Source organism: Mandrillus leucophaeus, unplaced genomic scaffold, assembly GCF_000951045.1.
Source record: "Mandrillus leucophaeus isolate KB7577 unplaced genomic scaffold, Mleu.le_1.0 Scaffold180, whole genome shotgun sequence".
Taxonomy (NCBI): domain Eukaryota; kingdom Metazoa; phylum Chordata; class Mammalia; order Primates; family Cercopithecidae; genus Mandrillus; species Mandrillus leucophaeus.
The window spans coordinates 1,662,571-1,689,486 of NW_012101810.1; the positions used below are offsets into that span (position 1 = coordinate 1,662,571).

Consider the following 26,916-nt stretch of genomic DNA (forward strand, 5'->3'; position numbering starts at 1 on the left):
TGCGTAAGGGGACGTAGCCACGCCAGGAAGTGGGAAGTGGCCATACCAGGAAGATCCGGCATCGCGTAATGGGACGTGGCCACGCCAGGAAGATCGACATCGCGTAACAGGACATAGCCACGCCCCGAAGATCCGACATCACGTAACGGGACGTGGCCACGCCAGGAAGATCCGACATTGCGTAACAGGACGTAGCCACGCCAGGAAATGGGACGCAGCCGCAAGGTCCACGTAGTATTTCCCAAATGAGGTCAAAAGGCAAAGCCAGCACAATCAGGCCCAAAGCTTCCTCAGAGCGAAGGCAACAATGAGCGAGTGAAGGGGCAGCCCGCGGGTACGGGATGGGAGACCGCATCTGCGAACTGCCGCCTCACAAGGATTAATCACTGGAATATGAGGAGCTCAGGCTCAACAGGAGAAAATCTAATAATCCGATTAAAAATGGGTGAAAGACCTGAATAGACATTTCTCACAGGTTAGCATGGAAATGACAAACAGGCATCTGAAAAGGTGCCCGACACCACTGCTCCTCAGAGAAATGCGGAGAAAAACTACAGGGAGACATCCTCTCACCCCAGTTAACATGGCTTCTATCCAAAAGACAGGCAGAAACAAGTCCTGGCGAGGATGTGGAGGAAAGGGAACCCTCTCGCGCTGTTGGTGGGAATGTAAATTAGTACTGCTATGGAGAACAGTCTGGAGGACCCTCAGAAAACTAAAAATAGAGCCCCATACGGCCCAGCAATCCCACTCCCGGGCATATACCCAAAAGAGAGGAAATCAGCCTGCGGAGGGAGACCTGCACGCGCATGCTGACTGCCCCGCTTCCCCACAGCCAAGGTTTGGAAGCAACCGGGCTGTCCGCGGACAGAAGAACGGAGAAGGACGATGTGGCGCACACACAGTGGAATATTATTCAGTCATAAAATAAATGAGATCCAGTCATTGGAACAACACGGAGGGAAGTGGAGGTTGCTATGTTAGCTGAAGTCAGTCAGGCATAGAAGGACAAATTCCGCAGGTTCTCATTTGTGGGAGCTAAAAATAAAAGTAATTGAACTCATGGAGATAGAGCAGAAGGATGGTTCCCAGAGGCTGGGAAGGGGAATGGGGCCAGGGGGAGAGGTGGGAATGGTTAATGGGTACAAAAACAGAATGAGTAAGAGTTAGTATTTGATAGCACAACAGCGTGACTATGGTCAACAATAATTTATCACACATTTGAACATAACGAAAAGTATCACTGAATTATTTGTAACACAAAGGGTGTTTGAAGTGATGGGGACCCCATTTCCCCAATGTGATTACACACACTGCATGCCTGTATCACAGTACCACACATGCCTTATAGACACATATTGTGTACCCACAAAAATTAAAAATACAAATTTTATGTTAAAGCGAAGTCATTATATTCACTACCACAAAACAAAAAACAAAACAAAAAAAAAGAAAAAAAAAAAGAAAAAAAAGCAAATCATTACATTTCAAGTGCGAGATGGACCAGCGGATTTTAACACACTGAGCATGGAAGGCTCTGTGGTTGTGGCCTCAGGGCCCACGCTGTGAGTGACCTTCAAGGGGCAGTCCATGTCGCTGTTGGCGTGGTATCGAATAAGGCCCACGCCTATCTGAAAAGGCTACTAAAATACTCTTCTCTTGTCCAACTACACCTGAAGCCACAGGCGAGGTCAGCTTATTTTCCACGTATTTCAACCAGAGCCATACACATCATGACTGACTGTATGGAAGATCTGCAAGTCCATTGTCTTCCATCAAGCTACACGTTTAAGACATTTGCAAAAATTGTTCTTGCAGATGATTTTGTTTTGGAAAATACTTTTCAAAAACACAAGTCATCTGTGTCAATATATACTGGGCTTACTTTATTTTAAACAATTAACAAATATTCTAGAATGCTTTCAATTTTGATTTCTGTTAGAGGAAATGTCAGCGGCTATCACCACAAAGACAGCTGCTCTCAGGGGTTGCCAAGAACTCAAGTGTACGCCAGGCTGGAGCTGAGGCCCCTCCTGTGCCCCAGGGCCCTGTGGCTGGTCACACGGCTCAGCTACAGAGGCCCGTGGCAGGTGCTGAAAGCAGGCATCAGAACGAAGGCCAAGCCGTCGGAGTCTCACCTAAAATCGCATCCTGGATGGCCCTCTCTGGATCGTCAAGGTGAACCAGCAGCTCTCGGTACAGGTACTGGACACTGCTCTGATAGTAGGACTTTCCGTCAGCACCCTTGACACACTGCAGCCAGGTGACCAAGGTGGAGGCGGCTGCCATCCTCACGTCATTAGAAACATCGTCTAGGCGTTTTAAGAGTTCTGGAAGGAGAGAGTGAGGTGTGTGAGTCTAGAGCAGATACTTCATGTCTAAACGTCCACAAAGGCGTTTAGTTCGCACTCCCGTGGGGCACCTGCCCTGGGGTCCTAGGAAACCCACACCTCGCTGGAGACTCCGTGCATCTCGAGCCACATGCAAGGTGCTCCTGGGGCCCTGGGACCCCTGAACCCCAGCCAACAGAGTGGAGGTGGCCCAGGCCCTGCTGTGGCCCCTACAATAACCTGCCCTGTGGGCGCAGCAGACCCAAGCCCCGCTGTAGCTATAGCTGTGTGCTCACCTGGCCTCCATCTCCCCGCAGCTGTGTGCTCACCTGGCCTCCACCTCCTGCTCCCAGATGCTCAGATCCCTGAGTTGGCCGCCCTCCCCAGCTCCGACCCTGCCCTCCCACCAGAGCTGAGGACTCACTGACAGACAACCCCCTACTGTAGTCAGTTTTCTGCTGCTGAAAAGAGAAGGATGATCCTTCCTGATGGGTAGAAACTTATAAAATTAATGGATATAATTTTTATCAAATTTATGCTTTTTCCACATCATCTTAAAAAAATCTCTGGCACCCCCTTCTGTGCATCATTTGGAGATTTGCAGACGACCGAGTTGCAAAACCATCTGGAGGCCCGTCTTCCCGACGCCGGAGGGGCGGCTGCCTGCGCCTGGCACGCGGCCCATCTTCCCTCTGCAAACACGAGGGTGGGCTGGGTCTCTGCTGCTTTTGCAATGTGGAGGGCATGATCCACCCTCAGCAAGCAGTTCCTGCGTAACGAAAGGCATGAAAAACATCCAAAGTTCAGGCCGTCGCGCCAAGCCAGGCTTTGAGACAAGTGGGACCCAGCGGGTTAACTCCTGGGAGATGCCCAGGTGCTTCCCTGAGGGTGCTGGGCCCTGAGGGTGCTGGGCCTTCCAGCCACCAAACACAGGACCAAGAAGAAAGGTGCGGAGGGTGCTGGGCCTTCCAGCCACCAAACACAGGCACCAAGGAGGAAGCCGTGGACAGCATCCAGGCATCACGGTGCCAAACCCTGAAGCAGCCCTGCACAGCGGGTATGCTCACTGCACGGCGGCTGCCCTCGCTGCACAGAGGGTGATCTCATTGCACAGCGAGTGATCTAGCTGCAGGGCAGGTGTCCTTGCTGCATGGTGGGTGCCCTCACTGCACGTGTCTCAGGAGGAAGGACGGAGTCAGATGATCAAGTTACCCAAGGTTGGCCCACTAGCAAACGTCTATGGGCATGGACAGGATCCTCCAAGGCCTCCTGCTGGCGCGGCCGACTGTGGAATTGCAGAGTGGCATTGGCTATTGTGTTTTTATGATGATCACTCCCTGGACGGCCTGCAGGTCCACTTTTGTACCAGTTTAGGGTTCCTTTCATGCACGACTAAGCCAGGCAGAATCGGCTCACACTGGCCTGTCTGCTGTTCGCGTTTGTGTCTGCCTGTTCTGGGAGGCCTGGTTGCCTGTGCTCCCAACTCAGGACATCCTTCCCTTCCCCGCCAAGGAGGCCATGATTTGTCCAACACTCCACCCTGGGAAGCCCAGAGCTGGCACTAATGGGCAAGGAGCCTCTCAAGGAACCTTTTGTAGTGAGAATAACCACACAGGAGGCTGCGGCCCAGACGCCCAAACGCGCTCAGACACCCAAATGCGTGCAGCCTTTCCGCTGGCTCCTGTTTTAAAAAGTGAGTGAACTCCCAACAAATCGCACGGGTTGAACTTGTTCCAGAGTCAGCGGGAACAGGATGTTTATTACTACAAGAATAAAAACAGAAAAGCAAAGGTGAAAGAATGAGTGAGAAAGGCACCCGGACCTCAAGAGTTCAGCAGGAGGCAGTTTTTCTGCCCAGCGCCGTATGTACTGTGAATCCAGGGAACTCCACATTCCTGGCTTTTGCTTCACTAACTCTGTTTTCAGCCACATTCAGTCTAGAGTTGACCCAAAGCACAGAGTGTGAAGTTCTGATGTCTCCGTTCATTTCCAGGAATTAGTAGGAACCATCTTTTAAAAACTGCTAAACATTTCTGGCATAAATACACAAAATATAGATAATCACACAAACTAGAGATAATCAGGGAAGCCGGAGTGGCTGCTTCCCGCCCACCCCATCCCCCTTCCTCCCTCGCTGGGTAACTCCTTTCCTGAAAGTAGCGCCAGCACGCCATCCCTGTCGCTCTGGACTTCCCAGTGATCGTTCCCGTTTCTGTCTGTTCTTTATTCCTGCTTGTCTTGTTTCTCAACTTGTTTTTAGTGGATGTTACTCTTTCAGCTTTCTGAGGATCTTAAACACACTTCACAAAAGGTAACTTTGAGGTGGTTCTATTATTAGTGCTTCCTTCCCAGGCTGGGTGCGAGGCCGCCCTTAGCGCCGGGTCTCCGGTGTTCTGAGGCAGTGGTCCCCAACTCTTTTGGCACCAGGGCCTGGTTTTGTGGAAGACAATTTTCCATGGACCGGGGATGGGATGGTTTCGGGATGATTCATGTATGTTACGTTTATTGTACACGTTATTTCTATGATGACTACATTGTAACATAATGAGATAATTCTACAACTCATCATCATGCAGAGTCAGTGGGAGCCTGAGCTTGTTTTCTTGCAACTAGACTGTCCCATCTGGGGACGATGGGAAACAGTGACAGATCATCAGGCATTAGAGTTTCATAAGGATCGTCAACTTCAGTCCCTCACATGCACAGTTCACAATAGGATTTGGGCTCCTATGAGAATCTGATGCCGCTGCTGATCTGACGGGAGGCAGAGCTCAGGTGGTAACGTGCGCAATGGGGAGCAGCTGTAAACACAGATGAAGCTTCACTCGCCCACTTCTCACCTCCTGCTGTGCAGCCTGGTTCCTAACAGGACCCGGACAGGTACTGGCCCATGGCCTGGGTGGTGGGGACCCTGTCCTGAGGGGTTTGTGTGCAGGCTGCCCTGAGTGAGGGGCTCTCTGAATTCATGACTCTGTTCAGTGCTGCTGCTTTTCAGGAGCTTCGAGTCGATCACCCCATTCCCCTCCCCAGCGCTCACTCTCGCCTGGGGTTGGTCTGGGGTTTGGGCTCCAAGAGGCGGTGACACTGAGGCTGTGCCCCTGGCCCCACCGGGCTGCAGGGTGGCCCGGCCCCGTCTTCCCACAGGCAGCTCCAGCCACCCCACCCTGAGGGCACTGCTTAGGGGGACCCTGCAACCCTTAAGGACTCCACTCCCGGCCACGTGGAAGCTGAGCCTTGTCACCCCCACCCAGTGCTGGTTTGGAGACCTCTGCCTTGCTTCTTGCTATGCCATTTAATTTGTAGTATTTCATGTCATTGCTGTTTGTTCTCATAGTACCAACTTGAACAGAAGTCAAAGAGAAGCATTTTCTACTTTTTTTTTTTTTTTTTTGAGATGGAGTCTGGCTCTGTCACCCAGGCTGGAGTGCAATGATGCAATCTCAGCTCACTGCAACCTCTGCCTCCTGAGTTCAAGTGATTCTCCTGCCTCAGCCTCCCAAGTAGCTGGGACTACAGGCGCCCGCCACCACGTTCAGCTAATATTTTATTTTTAGTAGAGATGGGGTTTCACCATTTTGGCCAGGATGGTTTCGAACTCCTGACCTCGTGATCTGCCTGCCTCAGCCTCCCAAAGTGCTGGGATTACAGGCATGAGCCACCACGCCCAGCCACATTTTCTACTTTTTTCTATAAAACAAACCACTGTAAAACTTAAATACAGTAGTCCCTTGGTATCTGTGGAGTTTGGTTCCAAGAATCCACTTCCTCCAGGATACCAAAATCCTCAAATGTTCAAGTCTCTGATAAAATCCTCAAATGCTCAAGTCTCTGATAAAAAAAAAAAGGCATAGTATTTGCACACAACCCACATACATCTTCCTGCACACCTTCAATCATCTCTAGATTACGTTTAATGCCAAATACAATGTCCCACACTGTCCTTCACGCGGGTTCAACGTTGTTTTAATGCCAAATGCAGTGTCCATGCGACGCTTCCTTCACGCGGGTTCAACGTTGTACTCGGTGCTCAACACACTCAAGCTTTGCTTTTTGGAATTGTGGAATTCTGCCAATACATACATATTTATATATGCAAATATATATACAAATTTGTGTTTGTACGTGTTAATGTACAAACATGTATATATATAGCCATATATATCTCTTTCTCTCTATATATATATACACACACGCACACACATATATCTACTTTTAAAGACAGGGTCTTGGTCTGTTGCCCAGGCTGGGCTCAAGCGATCTCCTCCTGCCTCAGCCTCCCGAGTAGCTGGGACTACAGGTGTGTGCCACCAGTCCTGGCTAATTTTTAAATTTTTTGTTGAGATGGGGTCTCACTATGTTGCCCAGGCTGCTCTCAAATTCCTGGGCTCAAGCAATCCTCCTGCTTAAAGTGCTGGAATTACAGGTGTGAGCCACTGCACCCTGCCCCAGATACTTTTGATCTGAGGTTGGCTGACTCCATGGATGCAAACGGAACCCAGGGATATGGAGGGCCGACTGTATCTACATAGGCTGTGAACAACAGAAATGTCCTACCAGGATAAATCTTGATGAGTTTCTCTGGATCCGTCATGCCGCCCGAGGTTTTTAAGAACGTGTTGATAATACGGCACGAAATCAGTCGCGTCATCTGTGAATCCTCCTCCAGGGTGGTCAGGACCTGAGGCATCAGTGTTTCCTGCACGTCCTGTATCTGCAATCGGCAAACACACACGACGTGACTCATATCTGTCCTGGGGGGGCTCACCATCCGTGCACTCCTGCCTGGAAGGACTTATGGGGCTTGAAAGCTTTACCTAAGAAGTACGCTTGAATCTTGATTGTAAAATTTAGATTCTGACCAATTTTTAACTTGCTTACTTGATTTTTAAAAAACATGTACACTGTTTACAACTCCTGGGTGAGGCACTAACCCTGCACCAGGGTAATGGCTCGACTGGACCCCACTGATGTGGGGCTTGCAGCTGGAGCACCAACCGCACCACCCTGTGTGTACCAGGAGGTGGCGCTCACGTCACGCGGGCACAGGGGGAGCATCTTCCCGCTGGGCGGTGGCCAGGACGGGGCGGGCATCAGCGTCTGTTTTCTGACGCCTGGTCCCAGCGGGAAGTGTTCACAGAAAAGACGTGGAAAGCCCCGGCCTGTCCTCTAGCCTGGATCCTGGGATTCGACTCCTGGTCTTGTAGCCAGCGTCGGGCCGCAAACCCGAGAAACCCCACGCTCATCCAGGGCAGCGAAACCCGCAGCACACGGGGCTGGCCGGGCTCCCGCTCTCTCGCCCGCTGTCTGAACCGCGGCCCCGCTGCTGGCTCCCACCCTGCTGCGGCCAGTGTGGGGAGAGCCTTCGGGGGTACAGGCCCCAGGTGGAGGTGCAGCGGCTGCCTCCCCACGTTCCTGCTGTGGGAGTCCCGCCGGGCGCCGGGAAGCCCGTGCAGTCCCCGGCCACTGTCCACCGAGCACGCAGGGAGCCCAGTACCTGCTTTGCCGACAGGACCTCGCTGCTGGTGAGCGCCCAGAGGCAGGACACGGCAGCCGTGCGGATGGCCGCGGCTGTCCTCCCCGCGTGCCACTGCAGATTGGGGGCCAGGATGTCCTTCGTCACTGTCTCGAGGTAGCTGGGAAACTGCCTGGAACCGGAGCAGAGACGGCAGATGAGGAGGCTGGACAGGCACTCGGAAGGAACGTTTCAGTCTGGGGATGAATGGGGCTGAGGGGGAGCCAAACAGGAAAACGAACTCGACCCCAAAACACGAGGCCCCTCCTCCTCTCAGGAGCTGCTGCTCATTGTGAAGTGGGAGGTTCCTGCAGACCCAACCCCACCCGGGAGACAGCGGTGCCCGTGCAGCTGGCCTCTCCTGCGGCCAGAGAAAGAGAGCCAGAGGCCCTGAGCTGAGGGTGCACTTTTAGCCTCTCCCACTCCTAGCTCCAGAAGAAGGCTTGAGTGGCGCCTGGGCAAGGGCAGCCGTGGTGGTGTTGGCAGCACCCAGTGAGCCTCTTCCCGTCTGCATCCCTCCCCCAGAAATAGGCTGTCTCTCCAGCTACATAACCCTCCGTCCAGCAAGGACAGTCGCTGTGGCTTCAGAGAGGCAGGATGGGAGGGCCACAGGTGCGGAAACAGGCGGATCACGAGGTCAGGAGATCGAGACCATCCTGGCTAACACGGTGAAACCCCCTCTCTACTAAAAACATAAAAAATTAGCCGGGCGTGGCCGGGCGCGGTGGCTCACGCCTGTAATCCCAGCACTTTGGAAGGCCGAGGCGGGCGGATCACAAGGTCAGGAGATCGAGACCATGGTGAAACCCCGTCTCTACTAAAAATAGAAAAAAATTAGCCGGGCGCAGTGGCGGGCGCCTGTAGTCCCAGCTACTCGGGAGGCTGAGGCCCGAGAATGGCGTGAACCCGGGAGGCGGAGCTTGCAGTGAGCCGAGATTGCGCCACTGCACTCCAGCCTGGGCGACAGAGCGAGACTCCGTCTCAAAAAAAAAAAAAAAAAAAAAAAAAAAAAAAAAAAAAAAAAAATTAGCCGGGCGTGATGGCGGGCGCCTGTAGTCCCAGCTACTGGGGAGGCTGAGGCAGGAGAATGGCGTGAACCTGGGAGGCGGAGCTTGCAGTGAGCCGAGATTGTGCCACTGCACTCCAGCCTGGGCAACAGAGCGAGACTCCGTCTCAAAAAAATAAAAACCAAACGGATTAAAAAAAATCTTTCCTGCCTATTAAAGTAGCTAATGAGTTTACTGAAATCACTGCCATCTCAACACTTTACTTCTGACACCAACCGCCTTCCACAAGACGCTGTTAGTGCACGTTCTTTGGGAACTCAGCCCGGATGTGGAAGCTGTGCTCCGCAGTTAACTGCTCCTGGGCAGAACCTGCCCCACGGTTCCTCCCAAAATACAGGCAGGTGTGAGTTCCAGAGGGAAGGGCCTGGACCCTGCTGTGTTATCTGCATGGTATCTGCACAAATATCAGCCTGCAAGCTGGACGGCTGTCACGGCTCTCTGTTCATATCTTTCTATGGTCTGTTCTAAACCCTGAGTTTTTGAAGACAAGCAGGAAACAATATTTCCTGCAGTACGACGGGTGGGCTGAGGACCAAGAGCAGAGATGAGGGTCATGAAGGAGAAAGTCTGAACGCTGGATTCTTTCCACGTGAGGCTCCGGTGTGTGAACTGCTTTCCGCTTTGACGCGTTTGCTGCTGGGGCGGGTCCCGGTGCTGATGCAGCCAGATCCAGCTGCACAGGTGGGGGTGGGACCCAACTGCCGGCACATTTTGCTCATAACAAAGTAAGAGGCAGGGCTCTAAGAGCTGCCTCAGCAGCAGCACCCGGGCGGGGCCTCTTCCTCCACTGCCCCTCCCAGCGCTTCTGGGGGGCACCCGTGTTTCTGGCCCTTACTTCAAAGCCGTACAACTGGAGGCCCTAGGCCCTCGGTGTCTGTCACCTAAAAGTTCTTTTAGATAATAGAGAGGTATTTCTACCACTTTGACCATCAGTAGTAATTGAATCAATTCTTTGTTAGGTTTGAAAAGTGCCTGAAGACTTTTAAAACAGAGGACAGCTAATACATAAGCTATTAACAGTTAATGTTCCCTAAAACTTTTTCATTCACTGGAATTTTAATGGCCACACGGAGATGACTTTGACCTAGTGTTTCTCTGTGCATTCCCTGCCGAGAGCCTGTGTTTACCCAGTGAGGATGGACAGACTGCTCCGGGGCCAGTGAAGCTCAGGGGTCACTGCATACGCCCACCTTAGACTGGGTGTGGGGAACCCCTTGCCCAGAGAGCTGTTGGGGAGGGAGTTAGGACACTCTGGTCCACCTTAGACTCACAGTGGAGGAGGGAGGTGGGAACCCCCTTGTTCAGCGAGCTGTTGGGGAGGGAGATGGGGACCGTGCAGAGGCAGAGCCCAGACCTACCCCTGGGAATCGATGGTGTCCGTGGCTCTGAGCAGCACAGTGGACAGGGTGGAGAACAGCTTCAGGCGCATCTGCGGGTCTCGGGAGGGCTGCAGACAGGCCCTGAGCGTGGGCATGACGTGTGGCAGGGCTTCTCCTAGGGCAGGGCCTGCAAGACACAGCACAAGCTCCTGTGCATGGCCCTCGGGAGACGGGAGGCGGCCCCGTCCAGCACAGGCCCAGGCACGGGCACTCCCACCTGGGAGAGGACACTACTGGCCACCACCTCCCCCTTCCTCTTTCTGAATCAGTGAGGTGATTATCACAGAAAAGCAGCAATCATGCTTTTCCATATGGAAACCTTCTATTTGGCCAGGCATGGTGGCTCACGCCTATAATCCCAGCCCTTTGGGAGGCCAAGGAGGGAGGATCACCTGAGTTCCAGAGTTTGAGACCAGCCTGGTCAACAGGGTGAAACCCCATCTCCACTAAAAATACAAAAATTACCCTAGCATGGTGGTGTGTACCTGTAGTCCCACCTACTTGGGAGGCTGAGGCAGGAGAATCACTTGAACCTGGGAGGCGGAGGTTGCAGTGAGCCGAGATCACACCACTGCACTCCAGCCTGGGCGACAAAGTGAGACTCTGTCTCAAAAACAAAAACAAAAAACCAAACCTGGGTGCGGTGGTTCACTCCTGTAATCCCAGCACTTTGGGAAGCTGAGACGGTGGACCACCTGAGGTCAGGAGTTCGAGACCAGCCTGACCAACATGGAGAAAACCCCATCTCTACTAAAAATACAAAATTAGCTGGGTGTGGTGGCGGGCGCCTGTAATCCCAGCTGCTCGGGAGGCTGAGGCAGGAGAACTGCTTGAACCTCCGAGGTGGAGGTTGTGGTGAGCTGAGATCGCACTATTGCACTCCAGCCTGGGAAACAAGAGCAAAACTCTGTCTCAAAAACAAAACAAAGCAACCTTTTATTTTTCTTAAACTTCTCTAAACTTTTTGAAAAATTAAAGTCAAGCAATAGTTGAAATAACAACCAAAATAAATTGTTCTAGTGAAGGAAGTTATTTAATATCTGCCCCTCAGTGTTGCAGCCGTCACCCCGTCCACACTCAGGGCCAACCTCCTGCACCCCGGCTGCTCTCCAGTGGGTGCGAGGCGTGGGCGCCTGCACTGTGCATCCTACACCCCAACGGGTCCCCACCGCAGTAGGGCCACCCTGCCTCCCCGTAAGTCTCCAGGAATCACAGGGCAAGGACAGCCCCGAGGATCCCCGTAGCATCTCCTGCCAGGCTCAGCCTGCAGGTCCAGGAGCTGAAGGGCAGGGTGGGGACTGGGTTGGGGCCACAGAGGGAGGCGCTCTGGCCCAGGGCTAGTGTAGAGGGAGCATCCGCTGGCTTATCCAAGCATCTGTGCGTCACCCTGAGCCGTCGCTGGGGACCCTGCGATGTGAGCCTTCTCCCTGGCACTGGCGGTCATCAGAGCAGGCTGCTCAGTAGTGGACCGAGACCCCCACCTGCCCTTGCCACACGGAGACGCGATGTACTCGCTGCTCTGGCTCAAAGTCAGGCCTGGCTCAGGCCTCGCGGTGGGACCAGCTGGTATCTTGGAGAGGCTCCTCACACAGCCAGGCAGGAGGGGTTGCCTCGAAGCCGCTGGGACGCCTGACTTGAGCCTCCCAGGGCAGGAGTCTCCGGCCAAGTGCCGCCCTGCCACGAGAACCATGCTGCTTCTGACCCAGTTTCTGACTGTTTCACCCTCTTTACATCTTAAACTAGAAAGAAGACAGAGTTTCTGGCTTAAATACAGAAAGAAAACAGCCGAATGTCGACAGGGTCACGTCCACCTCCTGGGATGGGAGGTAAGAGGCGCGCTGAGGGGTGGGCCACTTGCTGTCAAGAGTGTTCAAACCCGATGCCCGGGGCCACGTGTCTGCCTTCCTGGCAGGAGCGCTCCTGCTAGCAGCACGGCCACTTCCGCCCGGGCCACGTGTCTGCCTTCCCAGCACCAGCGCTCCTGCTCACAGCACGGACACTTCCGCCTGGGCCATGTGTCCGCCCTCCCAGCACGAACGCTCCTGCTAGCAACACGGACACTTCCACCAGACCACGTGTCTGCCTTCCCAGGTGAGCTCCTGCTCACAGCACAGACACTTCCGCCCAGACCACCTGTCTGCCTTCCCAGGTGAGCTCCTGCTCGCAGCACGGACACTTCTGCACTGGCTTCACTTTCCCTCCATATCACACCACGCCTGTCTTCCCATTCTGCTATAAAGGCTTAGGATAATTGTGTTTAATGGTTGCCAGAGCATTTCTTCTATGGAAATACCATTATGTATTTAACTTTGTATGAGGTAGTGGGGTCACTTCCAATGTCTGCTATTAAATTATAAATTATGCCTGATGCCTATTTTTGGGTACATAGCTTTTTCCATAATTAGAATTATTTCCTTAGGAAGGATAGATTCTCATAAATGTGATTGCTGGATGAAAGGAGTGAAGATGTTGGCAATTCCAGATGCGCAACGTCCCGCTGTTTTCCAAATACTGGCAATTCCAGATGCGCACCATCCGACGGCTTTCCAAAAGCACCTTGGCACTCCCAGCTCAGCCACCCTGGGCAGAAGCTGTTTATTTCACTTAACTGGATAAAGGAAACAATGGGGCCCTCCAGTCTTTAATTCATATTTCCTCATGACTAGAAGGGCTGGATGGTTCCCACTCTATTTGCTCATTAGTTGTATTAACTCTCTTTTTTATGAAATCTGGATATTTTGCCTGTTTGTTTGGGAGTTAATGGTTTTTGTTTTTTGGAATCATGGTCTCACTCTGCTGTCCAGGCTGGAGTGCAGTGGTACAGTCACAGCTCCCTGAAGCCTCAACTCCTGGGCTCACGTGAGCCTCCTGCCTCAGCCTCCATCATCAGAGCAGGCTGCTCAGTTGTGGACTCAGAGTGCTGGGATTACAGGCGTGGCCACCGAGCCCAACTCTTAATGCTTTTATTCTCATTTTTTTTTTTTGAGACGGAGTCTCGCTCTGTCCCCCAGGCTGGAGTGCAGGGGCACGATCTCAGCTCACTGCAAGTTCCGCCTCCCGGGTTCACGCCATTCTCCTGCCTCAGCCTCCTGAGTAGCTGGGACTACAGGCGCCCGCCACCACGCCCAGCTAATTTTTTTTTTTTGTATTTTTAGTAGAGATGGGGTTTCACCGTGGTCTCAATCTCCTGACCTTGTGATCCACCTGCCTCAGCTTCCCAAAGTGCAGGGATTACAGGCATGAGCCACCGTGCCCAGCCTTTATTCTCATTTTGTGTCAGCTTTATGTAACAAAGATCTCACACTGTCATCCTTACTGCAAATACTTTTCTAAGTCTGTGTTCCTTTTATTGGGGTTCAAATGTAGTCAAATCAACGTCTTTGCAGTTCCCCCGTCCTCTCAAAGTTTAGAAAGTTATCCCTTTCTGTATGTTTAAAATAACTAAAATTTAAAAGGTATCTTCCTTTTGTAAATAAGAAATTTAAAAATTTCTCCTATTAAAAAAATTGTTTTAATCCTTTTGTCTTCTGTTTATTACAGGAGTGCATGCTCATTAGAGAAAACTTAGAAAAACATAGAAAAAATAAAGAAGAAAACAAAAATCATCTGTATCCCCAAGGACGCGATGTTGGAAATATTTATTATATTTGAGGTTGTGCCCCCGATTCCCGAGAGCACGTCACGTGTGTGCGCTCAGGTGGGGCTCAGAGAAAATAATCATTGGGAAATACAGTTTTAAACCCAGCATAGTGGCTCATACGTGTAATCCCAGCACTTTGGGAGGCTGAGGTGGAAGACTGTTTGAGCCTAGGAGTTTGAGATCAGCCTCAACATCAAGAGGGGCAACGTACAGAGACCCCATCTCTACAAAAAATACAAAAATTAGCCAGGAGTGGTGGTGGGTGCCTGGGGTCCCAGCTAGTCAGGAGGCTGAGGCAGGAGGATGGCTTGAGCCCAAGAGTTCAAGACTAGTCTGGCAGTTTATATGACCTCATTTCTATAAAAAATACGAAAGCAGCCAGGTGGCGTGCGCCTACAATCCCATCTACTTAGGAGGCTAAGGCAGAAAAATCCCTTGAGCCCGGAAGTTCGAGGCTACAGTGAGCTGTGATCGCACCACTGCACTCCAGCCAGCCTGGGTGACAGAGTGAGACCCTGTCTCAAACAAACAAACAAAAAAACACAAAAAAACCCCACGCAGTTTTATACCCAACTCTTGACATTGAACAGCACACTGCAGTCTTTCCGCCTTTCAGCGAATGACAGATGTGGGTCCAAAGAGATGCGTGTTCTAAGCTGCCAATCAGTTCCGCCAGCACCTTAAGAAATGCTTCTGCAAAGAGGAAGAGCAGAGGGTGGAGAAGCCACCAGAGCTGCAGTAAATGCGAGTCCTGGCTTCACTGCAAGCTGAGTCTCTTGGGGTTTGCGTGCCCAATTTTCTGGGCTGTGAGGTGAAGGCTGCAGTAATTTGGTGCAAGAGATCGTTAGAAGTAACATTCAGTAAAAATCTGAAATGGAATACCCTGGGCCCCCATCCCCAGGAGGCCCGTGGGAGAGAGGCTGAGGGAGGCCCTGAAGTCGCTGCCTCGGGAGCTCTCTGTGCTCTGCCTCCTTGTCTGTGAAACGGGGTCACAGTTCCCACCACACAGGCCAGCTGTGAGGGTAGACGAGCCGACGGCCATAAGGCTTGCAGAGCAGCGTCTGGCATAAAGTGTTTAATGCCCCGAGTGCACGTCAGCAATCGCCAGCTTTGTTTTTTTTTTTTGTTTTAGAGACATGGCTTGCTCTGTTGCCCAGGCTGGAGTGCAGTGGTGCAGTCACAGCTCACTGAAGCCTCGAACTCCTGGGCTCAAGCGATCCTCCCACTTCAGCTTCCTGAGTAGCTGGGACCATAGGTGCGCATCACCACGCCTGGCTAACTGTATTTTATTATTTTTAAATTTTAGATTCAGAAGTACACGTGCAGTTTTTTTCTTCATCTTTTTGGAGAGATGAGGCCTTGCCATGTTGGCCAGGCTGGTCTCAAACTCCTGAGCTCAAGTGATCCTCCCACCTCAGCCTCCCAAAGTGCTGGGATTACAGGTGTGAGCCACCATGCCCAGCTAGTATTTTCTTTTCTAATTTGGAAACAGTTTTGAATACAGCTGACAAAGAACAAATTTGGATATTTTTCCAGGTCTCAGAAAAAAATGGTGAGTCCCTACCAGGCACAGAGATTGCATAAGAACGATCTTAGTGTCCTCAGATGCAGAGCATGACCGCCCTGGTGCACACATCCAACAGGAGGCGGGGGCACTTGGAACTGCACAGGGGAGCGGGAGAGCTGGGGAGGCAAACGACGAAAAGCTACCGCGGCGAGTTCATGGCCCACGGAGCAGCACGGGCTGTGTGTCCCAAGGCTCTATGGCTGCTGAACGGACGCCTCCTTAGAGTTCTGCAGCAGATCTTGCCCCACACTGAAGCCCACTGGGCCACACTGTCCATCCCAGGAAAGTGGCCGATTTGCGGACTCAAAGAGAACCGCAGAAATTCTGGTCTCAGAGGGGCTGGGCCAAGGCCCCCACGTCACACACACAGCACCCATGTGGCCAGACAACTACATTCTGCAACAAAATCCAGACGTATTTAAGAAGCCAGGCTACAAAACAGGCCACGGAAAAGCACACTTTGAAGGTTTCACATGAAAGCATGTGCCCGGGCCAAGTGGAAGAGCTGCGTCCCACAGTCTTCAACGCGATGCTCCTTAAAATGCTGGTTCTCCACAGGCAAGAGTGACTACTGGGTACTTTTAAAAACACGCCTCAGTGAATCACAGCTCAGCTGGTCGGTGCTGGTACCTGCTGAGCACCCGGGGGAGCAGGTGCGTGGCCTGGGCGGGGCCAGGCACGGCTCACCACCTGCTGGGACGGCTCACCTGACTGCGTGATGATGACACTGAACTGCAGGAGCTCTGGCGAGTGTGCTGTCCAGTCGAGGTGCGACGCAGTCACCCGCTCCAGGAGGGGACCCATGTGCTTGCGATAGAGGTCCTGGCAGTCACTGACACCCTCCGCTCTGGCCAGCAAGTCCATCGTCTCCTGTGCCTGGAGGTTACAAATCAGAGGCTGAGACAATTCCAACACTCAGGGCTCAAGCCTGCCTGCCGGGACTCACCATCCCCCTCACGCGTAAGAACCACACAGGCCGGGCCTGCCGGGATAACCGGGAGGGAGGCTGCCACAGGGAGCCCCGACCAGGGTGCAGGAGAGTGAGAGCCACGGGCGTAGGGTGAGACCCTGATCCCATTCACGCCAACGCCGTCTCTGCAGCAAATCATGAAGCAAGCACTGTGCACACTGGGACGCACACAGCACGGGTGGTCCCGGGGCTCACACGGACCCTGGGCGTCCGCCTGGGCAGGCACTGTGCACACTGGGACGCACACAGCACAGGTGGTCCCGGGGCTCCCACGGACCCTAGGTGTCCCCCCAGACAGACAGGGCTCCTCTGAGGCAGTGAGGGGCAGAGACGGACGGGCAAGTGGCTTAAAGAGTTAAGCCCAGCAGACCAGACCTCCAGGTAAAACGGGGCAGAGAGACATTATAACCTTGGCTGCCTTTTACTTTTAGCTGGATGCTCTCCTTGGGGGCTTAGGAACAGAGGAAGGGCTGAGGCTCCCTGATGGCCACTGCCTCAGGCCTGGAGTCTGAATCTGGGGCTGCCTGGCTTCCTCCCCCATGGCCAGCAGGCAAAGACTTTGCTTTCGCTGGTATCTAATGCCCTATCAGTGACAGCGTCTGCTGAGACACACGCCCCTTGGAAAGCTTGTTTTTAAAGAGGCCCCAAGAAGGGAGGCGAGAGCAGCAGCCTCCTCCACACCAGGTTCCCCGTGGTACGTTCAGACCGTGAATCTCCCAGATCAGAGAGAACCTGCCGAGACGGGCTGTCCACAGAGACAGAACAGGAAGAAGAACTAAGTCTCAGCTTCCAGAGAGGCAGACAGACACTGTGGCCTCCAGGGGCCCGAGGAGCCCACAAGGAGGTTGGGGTTAAAAGACTTTTGTGCATAATGGCCGGGCACGGTGGCTCATGCCTATGATCCTAGCCCTTTGGGAGGCTGAGACAGGTGGATCACCTGCGGTCAGGACCTTGAGACCAACCTGGCCAACACGGCAAAACCTTGTCTCTACTAAAAATACAAAAATTAGCTGGGTGTGGTGGCGAACACCTGTAATCCCAGCTACTCAGTTGGCTGAGGCAGGGGAGTGCCTTGAACCCAGGAGGCGGAAGTTGCAATGAGCCGAGATCGTGCCACTGCACTCTAGCCTGGGCGACAGAGACTCCACTGAAAAAAAAGATGATTTTTGGGCATAAACAAGGAGCCCATGGGCGAGAACTAATTCTGAACACTGCGCTGCAATTAGAGTGGGAAATCGTGGTATCTTCTGTCTAGACTCACAGTCACACGTGCACTATTTTTCTTTTTTTTTGAGACGGAGTCTCGCTCTGTTGCCCAGCCCAGGCTGGAGTGCAATGGCACAATCTCGGCTCACTGCAACCTCTGCTTCCCCAGTTGAAGTGATTCTCCTGCCTCAGCCTCCTGAGTAGCTGGGATTACAGGCGCTGGCCACCACGCCCAGCTAATTTTTTGTATTTTCAGTAGGGACGGGGTTTCACCACGTTGGCCAGGATGGTCTCGAACTCCTGACCTCAGGTGACCCACCCGCCTCAGTCTCCCGATGTGCTGGGATGCGCACGGCGACACCTGCTCTATTAAACCCCACTCAGGTGCGCAGGTTTAAAGGTGATGTCTTATTTCTTGTTTGCTTCTTTGCTGTGGACCCTAAAATTAAACAGCGGTTTCCACTCCCTGATGCCGGAATACACTGGCAGCCGGAGGGCTGCCCGAAGGCTGTTACCTGGGGACTGACCCGCAAGGTTCTCAATCCCTGGTCTTTGCTGGTCAGACAGGTTTGAGGCCTGGGGCTTGCATGCAGAGGGGATGCGTGGGAGACAGTTCCCCTCACTTAAGAGATGCCTTCCAGCTGTGAGCTCCACGAGGCCAAGCAGCAGCCACCACCGTCAGCCTTACCTTGTCCCTCAGGCCGGTGGCACTTGCAAGGGCCACTACTGTCAGCAGCACGTCCATGAGCTGCAGGCTGCCCACGCCGCAGTCCTCACGACACACAGACACCAGAGTCTGCACACACAGCAGCAGGCGCTCCAGGTAGAGGTCCTGGAAGAGACCGGTGGCACCGTCAGGGCTTGGTACAGTTTGGCTGTGTCCTCACCTGAATCCTATCTTGAACTGCAGCTCCCATAATCCCCACGTGTTCTGGGAGGAACCCTGTGGGAGGGAATCGAATCATGGGGGTGGGATTTTCTGTGCTGTTCTCATGGTAGTCTCACGAGAGCTGATGGTTTTATGAAGGGCAGTAACCTGCACACACTCCCCTGCTGCCGCCATGGAAGACGTGACTTTGCTCTTCCTTCGCCTGCTGCCGTGATTGTGAGGCCTCCCCAGCCATGTGGAACTCTCAGTCCATGAAACCTCTTTTCGTTATAAACTACCTAGTCTCTGGTAGGTCTTTATTAGCAGCATAAGAATGGACTAATACAGGGCTCCTGCCCTGGCCCCAGCCCCAGGGCTGACAGAACCCGCCCGGGGCTCCTAGTCTATGGCTCACAAGGGGCAGCGGGCATGGGAGAGCCCTCGCAGGGACAGCCCCCAGGTGCTGGCGCGTCAACCACAGAAGGACGTGCTTGACGACGGGAAAACTCAACACAGACCGGGAGCTAAGGAATCTGTGCTTATTTTGTGAAATGGGAACAGGCACTTCAGCTATGTGGTGAAGAAGCCGCATTAGGGATGCACACCACGGTACCTGAGAGAGAAATGATGGCGCATTGCATTATCTGCTTTTTAACACGCCCGAGTTCTCCCCGCCCTCCAAAGTGGCCCCAGGCAGGCAGAACATGAATGCAAAGGACTGGCCAGCACTGAAGCTAGCGGATCTTCGCTCTGCCGCCTGCCCCTCTTCCGTGCAATTTTGGATATTTCTATAACACCAAGTTTTAACAAAGACAAAATTCTATGGTTTAAAGTGTTTCCTGATTGATGGGGAGGTGGAGTCTCAGCTCTGCACCTAAGGCTGTGCTGGTTGAAGGCTTCCCCTCCCAGCTCCAGCCTCATCCGCTGTCAATCAGCCAGGATCTGAAGCCCGCAACACAGTGGCCGTGTGCTGGACCCAAGAATTCCTACGGCTTTGTGTATGCTTACTTCTTTCTAAATAAATTTTAACTTATTTTTCAGAGACAGGGTCTTGCTCTGTTGCCCAGGCTGGAGTGCAGTGGTGCAGCTGTGGCTCACTGCAGCCTCAAACTCCTAGGCTTAAGTGATCCTCCTGCCGTGGCCTCCCAAAGGGCTGGGATTACAGATAAGAACCACCACGCCTGGCCTGTATTTACTTCTTATAATATCCCTCTAATGTCTATTTGATGTATGTTTCATAAAGTACAGAGTGAGTTAGGACAGTGGTCATGTATGTAATTTAAACGTGATTTATCAACAGTGTACATATATTGGAGGCTTATGTTTAAACTGCTTCTTACTAATGGGGTGTGAGTTCAAAAAAGTTTGGTAATTATTTGGCTAGACAATAGGTTGGCTCTAAATTTCCTAATCAGTTATAAAACTCTAAGCCCCATTCCCCACTGATGTAAATCACGAAATGCCAAACAAAACACTCCCGCTATATGACAGCGCCGTCCTTGCACCCTGGCCCTGCCCTGGCCCACAGAAGACACGGAGCTGCGTGGCCCCGTCCACCTCGGAGCTGGCGGAGCTGCGTGGCCCCGCTCTGGCCCACAGAAGACACGGAGCTGCGCGGCCCCGTCCACTTTGGAGCTGGCAGAGCTGCGTGGCGCCGTCTACCTTGGAGCTGGTGGAGCAGAGTGGCCCTGTCGTGGCCCCAACTCCCACAGAAGCCACCGATTTCTGTTTTTATTCCATTCCTGACTTTTCCCGCAGCCATTTCTCCGAGGCCCGCACTGACTGGCTGACTTCTGAGGACACTATCTGGCTGCTTTCTAGAATGACCTGTCATGTACATTTCAGGAGCTACCATCTTTTTGGTTAAAAAGGGAAGGTGCATTTAGAAGACATGGCCCCTCCTGGCTGACTGCGCCTCCGAGCACGGGAACAAACAGGGAAGCAGGCATCCTGTGCAGCAAGCGCCACCCTCCTGCCACAAATGCAGCACCGTTTCGGAGGAACTGACAAGACTTCACATTTACAGATTCCTCTATATTTGATCTGACGATTTTCAGTGTCTGCCTACATACACACACACACACACACACACACACACACACAGAATGAAAAAGAAAAAAGATACAGCAAGAAATAATTCTCAGTATTTCTTGAAAGAGTATTTCAAACATTGTTTTCTGAAACAATGTTATCTAAGATTGGAAAGTTTTTAATTCAGAAAGCACGAGAGACTCCTGTTTCAACAATGGCAAAGGCATCCCAGAACTGCCGGCTTCCCTGCGTGAGAAGCGAATTGGTGAGTTACCCATTTCCTCACTCTAGGCGCCCACCTGTCCTAAACTCCCTCCCAGGAGACTCCAGTTCCCCTCTGTCGAGCTCCAGGGGCGCTGCTGGGCCCAAGACACCTGGAAGTACCTACTGCTAAAACCATTTCCTGTGAATCCCAGGGCAGGGGGTTGAAGCCAGGCTCAGTTTAGAATACATCTTCACGGACTTCTGTTTGAACATGGGCTTTTAAAACAATTTCAGTTTGTTCTTGAAAGACATTTTTAACCTGTTCTCATAGCTACTGGAGAATAATTGCAGGAAACATAATCGACTTCCTGAATGACACAAACAAAGCCCAGCCAGCCTCGGGAAGAGCACAGAGCTGTGGGCCTGACTCTGACGGAGACCTAAGTGCATTCACCCTTTCTTGCCAAGAATTTAAGTCTGCTAAGGAGTAAAATGGGGCCACGCGCGGTGGCTCACGCCTGTAATCCCACCACTTTGGGAGGCCGAGGTGGGCGGATCACTTGAAGTCAGGAGTTCGAGACCAGCCTGGCCAACACGGTGAAATCCCGTCTCTGATAAAAACACAAAAATTAGCCGGGCGTGGTGGCGGGCGCCTATAATCCCGGCTACTTGGGAGGCTGAGGCAGGAGAATTGCTTGAACCTGGGAGGAGGAGATTGCAGTGAGCTGAGACTGTGCCACTGCACTCCAGCCTGGGTGACAGAGAAAGACTCTGTCCCAAAAAGTAAATAAATAAAAATAAATAATAAACAAATTATCCTGGCGTGGTGGTGCACAACCATAGTCCCAGCGGCTCAGGAGGCTGAGGTGGGAGGATCACTCTGAAACAAAAAAATGAAAACAAGGAAGGAGTGAAATGTACATCTTGGGTGTTCACTGTGACTGGCTCCTTGGCCAAAGGGCCACACACGTTCGCAGCCTGGAAGGTTGAGGCTGGCTCCCCAGGGGTGCTGTGTGACTGGGCTTTGTCAGAAAGAGGTCTCTGTTTGAAAGATCGTGAGCAAATTTTTCCTCGATAAAACTGGAAGATGGGGAGCCAAACACACAACTGCGGGACAACACAATTCCGTTTTCCTGTAACCAACATGGAGACGTGAAAACTTCACGTTCTTTGCTATAAAGTTTGTGAGATACGGATTTAGGCACCTGTACACATTTTCAAGTTATGCCCTTCTAGGGAAAAATGCTTCTGGCTTGCAAATCTATATACAGAAATCAAAGCGATCCTCACAACCCCTTGTGAGTAAAGGAAAGCGCAGAACTGACACAGATTGGATGATGTGTTAAAAACAGGTTTTGGGAAAAGCTGGAACGTGGCTGAAGCGCCATGAGTACATGGTCCGGCTCCCTCCCCCGCTCCCTTCCTGACCCCAGCTCTGTTTCCTTCCCTCTGTGTATTCCAGGAACTGCTTACAGGTTTCTTAAAACAGTTCACAATAATGACAGTTAATAGCCCCACCTCTCGTTCTGAGGACAGAGAGGGAGCCGGACACAGGACAGGCTGGGCTGAGAGCAGAGGGCAAGTCCCCGTGCCCCAGGCCAGCTTTGGGGCCATAGAAGCTGCCAGAAATGATCAAGCCGGAGCAAGTGCTGGCCTCCAGGGGCGAGCTGAGGTCTGCCCTGCATGGGACGGCCACCCGGTGGGGGCCGCCCTGTGTCCTAGAAAGATCTGGGGTGCTGGGTCCGACACACACAGACAGGGACGACTCGCCTCCAAACCAAAGCAAAGTCATCACTTCTTCTTCCATAGAAAACAATTACGGATTATTCCAAACAATTAAGTCCAACTACCCAGGCTGTTCCAGCTTCTGAGCTCAAGGATTTGCTGCTCAATTTAAAATTAAACAAACGTCTCTGGCAAATCCTCAGCTGGGCTGTGTGAAGCACAGATTGGAACGCCAGGCAGGGCTGATGGGGAACAGGCTGCCGGCGCCCCCGAGGACGCGCGATCTGTGCAGGTACCGTGGGGACTGGGTGGCATGGCGCGTGGGGACTGGGTGGGATGGCGCGTGGGGACTGGGTGGGATGGAGCGTGGGGACTGGGTGGGATGGAGCGTGGGGACTGGGTGGGATGAAGCGTGGGGACTGGGTGGGATGGCGCGTGGGGATTGGGTGGGATGGCGGACATGCGACCACGCTCCTCAGGGGTGGGACGATGCAGACCCCGCATCTACCCCCAGCAGCACGGGCCAGTGGTCCCCGCCGTGGACACCTCCTGAGTCATTGAACACGTGAACCGTGGCCAGAACTGTGGCCAGTGTGGCCAAGAAATGTGCAGCAACCAATGTAAATGTGAGCAGCTGCCTGGGGCTGGAGCTGGGGCTGGGGCTGGAGCTCTGCACAGTGCAGGACGAGGCCCTGGAACAAGGGGTACCAGCGAGGGCACCCCAGCTACCACAGGTGTTTCTGATGGCCCGGCCTGGCGGCACAGGGCGGACCCACAGACACATCACTGGGTGTTTCTGACAGCCCGGACTGGCAGCAGGGGGTGGACCCACAAACATGTCATTACGATGGCAGACGGCCAGGCAGGGGAGGCTCCTCTTCTCCACTCCCCCCTTTCCCAAGTGCTCTTACGTTTTCAGACGCCTGGCAGATGTGGGCCTGTGCCAGCTCCGTGGCGATGGCCACCAGGTGCGGCTGGAGGGCTTCTCGGGGGCAACCCCGCATGGCGGAGGCCAGCACCAGGAGGCCGGAGGCGGAGGGCGCCTTCTTCAGCGTCGATAAGATCAACTTCAGAAACACCTCAGGGCTGACAAATGTCCCGACGAGCTCTGCGGATCTCGTACACTGCGAGAAACAAACACGACAGCTCAGAGCCAAACCGAGGGTCTCAGCCGGGCTCCCACTGCGAGAAACAAACACGAGAACTCAGAGCCAAACCCGAGGGTCTCAGCCAGGCTCCCGCTCTCGGCACTGTGGTCCCCAGACAGCCCCGTGTTAGGCCGAGTGAGTCCTTGGCACCTGCTCAGAGCCCTCAGGAAAGGTACAAGAGTCCTCGTGTGATCTCAGAATGTCCCCAAGGCCAGGCTTGCAGCCAGTGAGCTGGACACACCCCGCAGGCAGCGAAGTCTGGCCCAAAGGAAGGCTGTGTCTGAGCTGCGGGGTTCACTGCATGCCCCTCATCGGATGCCAGTGACCCAACCTTCCCATCACTAAGCGGATCACACACACCAGCCCCTCTGCACCGAGGGACTCACACTGGATCACACACACCAGCCCCTCTGCACCGTGGGACTCACAGCAGATCACACACACCAGCCCCTCTGCACCGTGGGACTGTACAGTGGATCACACACACGTCTCCTGTCCTGCCTCAGCCTCGCCCAGTGTCTCTTGCTCTCCCATAGATTCCACAGAGGACTACAGATAATTTTAAATTCATGGTAGTTTTTGAAAAGTAGAAACATGACATGTAAATAACATGGAAACTGGAACATTTACTTTAAATCAGTCACAATGATGTAGATTTTTTTTGTTTTATCTGAGACAGTGTCTCACTCCGTCGCCCAGGCTGGAGAGTAGTGGTGCTATCATAGCTCACTGCAGCTTTGACCTCCCGGGCTCAGGTGATCCTCCCATCTCAGCCTCCCGGTAGCTGGAACCACAGGTGCACGCCATGACGCACAGCTAGTAACAGTGACCTGGACCACTAAAAGTAAAAGCTACTGGCACGGCCTCCTTGCAATGGAATTTAAGGTTCAAGATGAGGATATTTTGAACTGAAACCTCAAGTCAAAGCTTTAGTTGTTCTCCTGAGCACTAGGAAGTGTCCTTGTGGGGCGGGTGTGAAGTCCCCACAGTGGTGACTGTCAGCACAGACCGTGGCCCAGCCTAGTGAGCAGGAGTGGCCCGAGCATGGGACTCCCTTGTGCGTACCCACTGTTGCCGAGGCGATAACCACCAGCCGAGTGCAGACAGGGAGTGAGAAAGAGGATGGCACCACGGATGCCACTCACAGGACACCTGAGGCTGTGCCCTCCCCGCTGCCGGGTGCCCCCACAGCCCCTGTGAGGCCTGGAAGGCGTCTGAGGACAGCCCGGATGTCAATGCTGAACTCTGGGCATCTCGGTCCTCAGTCAGCAGCCTGGTCCCTGTCTGGGGCATGTTTACACAACACGCACCCGGCACTGCGCCCGAGTGTGCTTGAAGACCAGCATGGAGGGTTCACCCTCAACACGTTGTTCCCTACAGGTACAGAAAACAGACCGGTGGTTCCCAGGGGCCGGGCCTGGGGAGGGGCTGCAGCCTGGGGGTTAGGGGAACGCTGTCTTGGCTGCAGGGTGGCCTCCCAACTGTGTCTGTCATAGCCTCGGGCCCCGCACACCACAGAGGTGGGATCTTAAGCTCGAGTTAGAGCTCCGCGGCCACTCACGCTGTGGACCACGGCTGCCTCCTCGTCGGTGCAGGCCTGGAACAGGGTCCGGAGGATGATCTCCAGGTGCTGCGTGGCGTGGTCCTCGGCGTGCAGCAGCAGCACTGGCAGCAGCTGGGCCGACTTCACTCGGGTGCCCACCACCCAGTCTGTGATGTCGTGGCACAGGGCAGGGAGGATCTTGGAGAGGTTCCTGAAGACGAGCTCCCGGCAGCCCAGCACAGGGCGACGCTCTGGAACGAAAAAGAGAAAAAACAAGAAATGCACAAGCAAAACCTCAACAACTGAAGTTACCGCATGTCACATTTAAGGGACACCTGTGAGTTTCAAACTCACCATTTCAAAACAAGTCTCGGGGTGGACGCAAAGCTGCCAAATGCCCCTTTCATTCAGAACATTCACATAGGCGGTGCACGGCTGCAGTCCTAGCATTGTGGAGGCCAAGACAGGTGGATCACTAGAGCCCAGGAATTCAAGACCAGCCTGAGCAACATGGCAAAGACCCCACCTCTATAAAAAACAGGAAGATGGGCCGGGCGCGGTGGCTCACGTCTGTAATCCCAGCACTTCGGGAGGCCAAGGTGGGCGGATCACGAGGTCAGGAGATCGAGACCATCCTGGCTAACACGGTGAAACCCCATCTCTACTAAAAATAAAAAAAAACTAGCTGGGCGAGGTGGCGGGTGCCTGTAGTCCCAGCTACTCGGGAGGCTGAGGCAGGAGAATGGCGTGAACCCGGGGGGCGGAGCTTGCAGTGAGTGGAGATTGCGCCACGGCACTCCAGCCTGGGTGACAGAGCGAGACTCCATCTTAAAACAAAAACCAAAAAAAACAGGAAGATGAGCCAGGCGCCATGGTGCATGCCTGTGGTCCCAGCTACTCAGGAGGCTGAGGTGGGAGGACTGCGCCCCAGCACTCAGCCTGGGTGACAGAGTGAGACCCTATCCCAAGAAACAAAACAAAACATTTAGAGCCACACAGAGATGCAAGCAACACACTCGCCACACGTGCTGACGTGTATGATCAGAGAGACACGCCTGCGAAGCCATCACCACGGTGGGGGTGATGGCCACGTCCTTCGCCCGGCTTCCTCTGCTCCTCTGCAGTGCGGCCCCCACGGCGCCCCGGCACCCCCGGATCTGCTTTCTGTCCCGTGACCGGGCTGCACTTTCTTGCAGAGCTTGGCACAAGTGGAAGCCTGTCATTCACTCTCTTCTCTGCTTCTTTCGCTCTGCGTGGTTTTCTGAGGTCTGCCCGTGCCTGCTCCTTTCTGAAGCTGGGAAGTGGCCTGTTCTGGGGAGATGCCAGTTTGCTGTCCGCTCTTCTGCAGAGCAGCACTTGAATGGTGTCCAGAGCAAGTTTGTGTGGCCTGTGCTTTCACTGTGCCAGGGCAAATACCAGCTGTGGAAGGGCTGGGTCACAGGGAAGGTGCATGTGTTTAACTGTTTTAGAAACTATTTTCTAAAGTGTTTGAGCCAGTCTGTGCTCCTTCCCATTCTCAGTGGCATGCGGTACGCTCAGTCTTGAATTGAGACCTGTCTGAGAGGCACAGCGGCGTTTCCGTGTGGTTTTCCTCTGCATTCCCTGATGACTAACCACACTGAGCATCTTCTTCACGGGCTTGTTTGCCACCTGTGTTATCTTCCCTGGTGAAAGGTCTTTCCAAATTGTTTTCTGCCCATTTAAAAAACTGGATTGTTGGCCAGGC

General features: G+C 53.4%; 1 protein-coding gene across 1 annotated transcript in view; it reads right to left on the reverse strand.

Moving 5' to 3' along the window:
• The window catches only part of DNAAF5 (dynein, axonemal, assembly factor 5), a 60,512-nt gene that overhangs the window by 4,093 nt on the left and 29,503 nt on the right, over positions 1-26,916 (reverse strand). Inside the window, exons 4-11 of the mRNA XM_011977570.1 lie at positions 25,209-25,441; positions 23,411-23,623; positions 18,360-18,503; positions 16,203-16,371; positions 10,268-10,415; positions 7,825-7,975; positions 6,885-7,041; positions 2,139-2,330 (exon numbers count right to left, since the gene is read on the reverse strand). Coding sequence (XP_011832960.1) covers positions 2,139-2,330; positions 6,885-7,041; positions 7,825-7,975; positions 10,268-10,415; positions 16,203-16,371; positions 18,360-18,503; positions 23,411-23,623; positions 25,209-25,441 — 1,407 coding nt within the window. The remainder of the gene's footprint in view (positions 1-2,138; positions 2,331-6,884; positions 7,042-7,824; positions 7,976-10,267; positions 10,416-16,202; positions 16,372-18,359; positions 18,504-23,410; positions 23,624-25,208; positions 25,442-26,916) is intronic.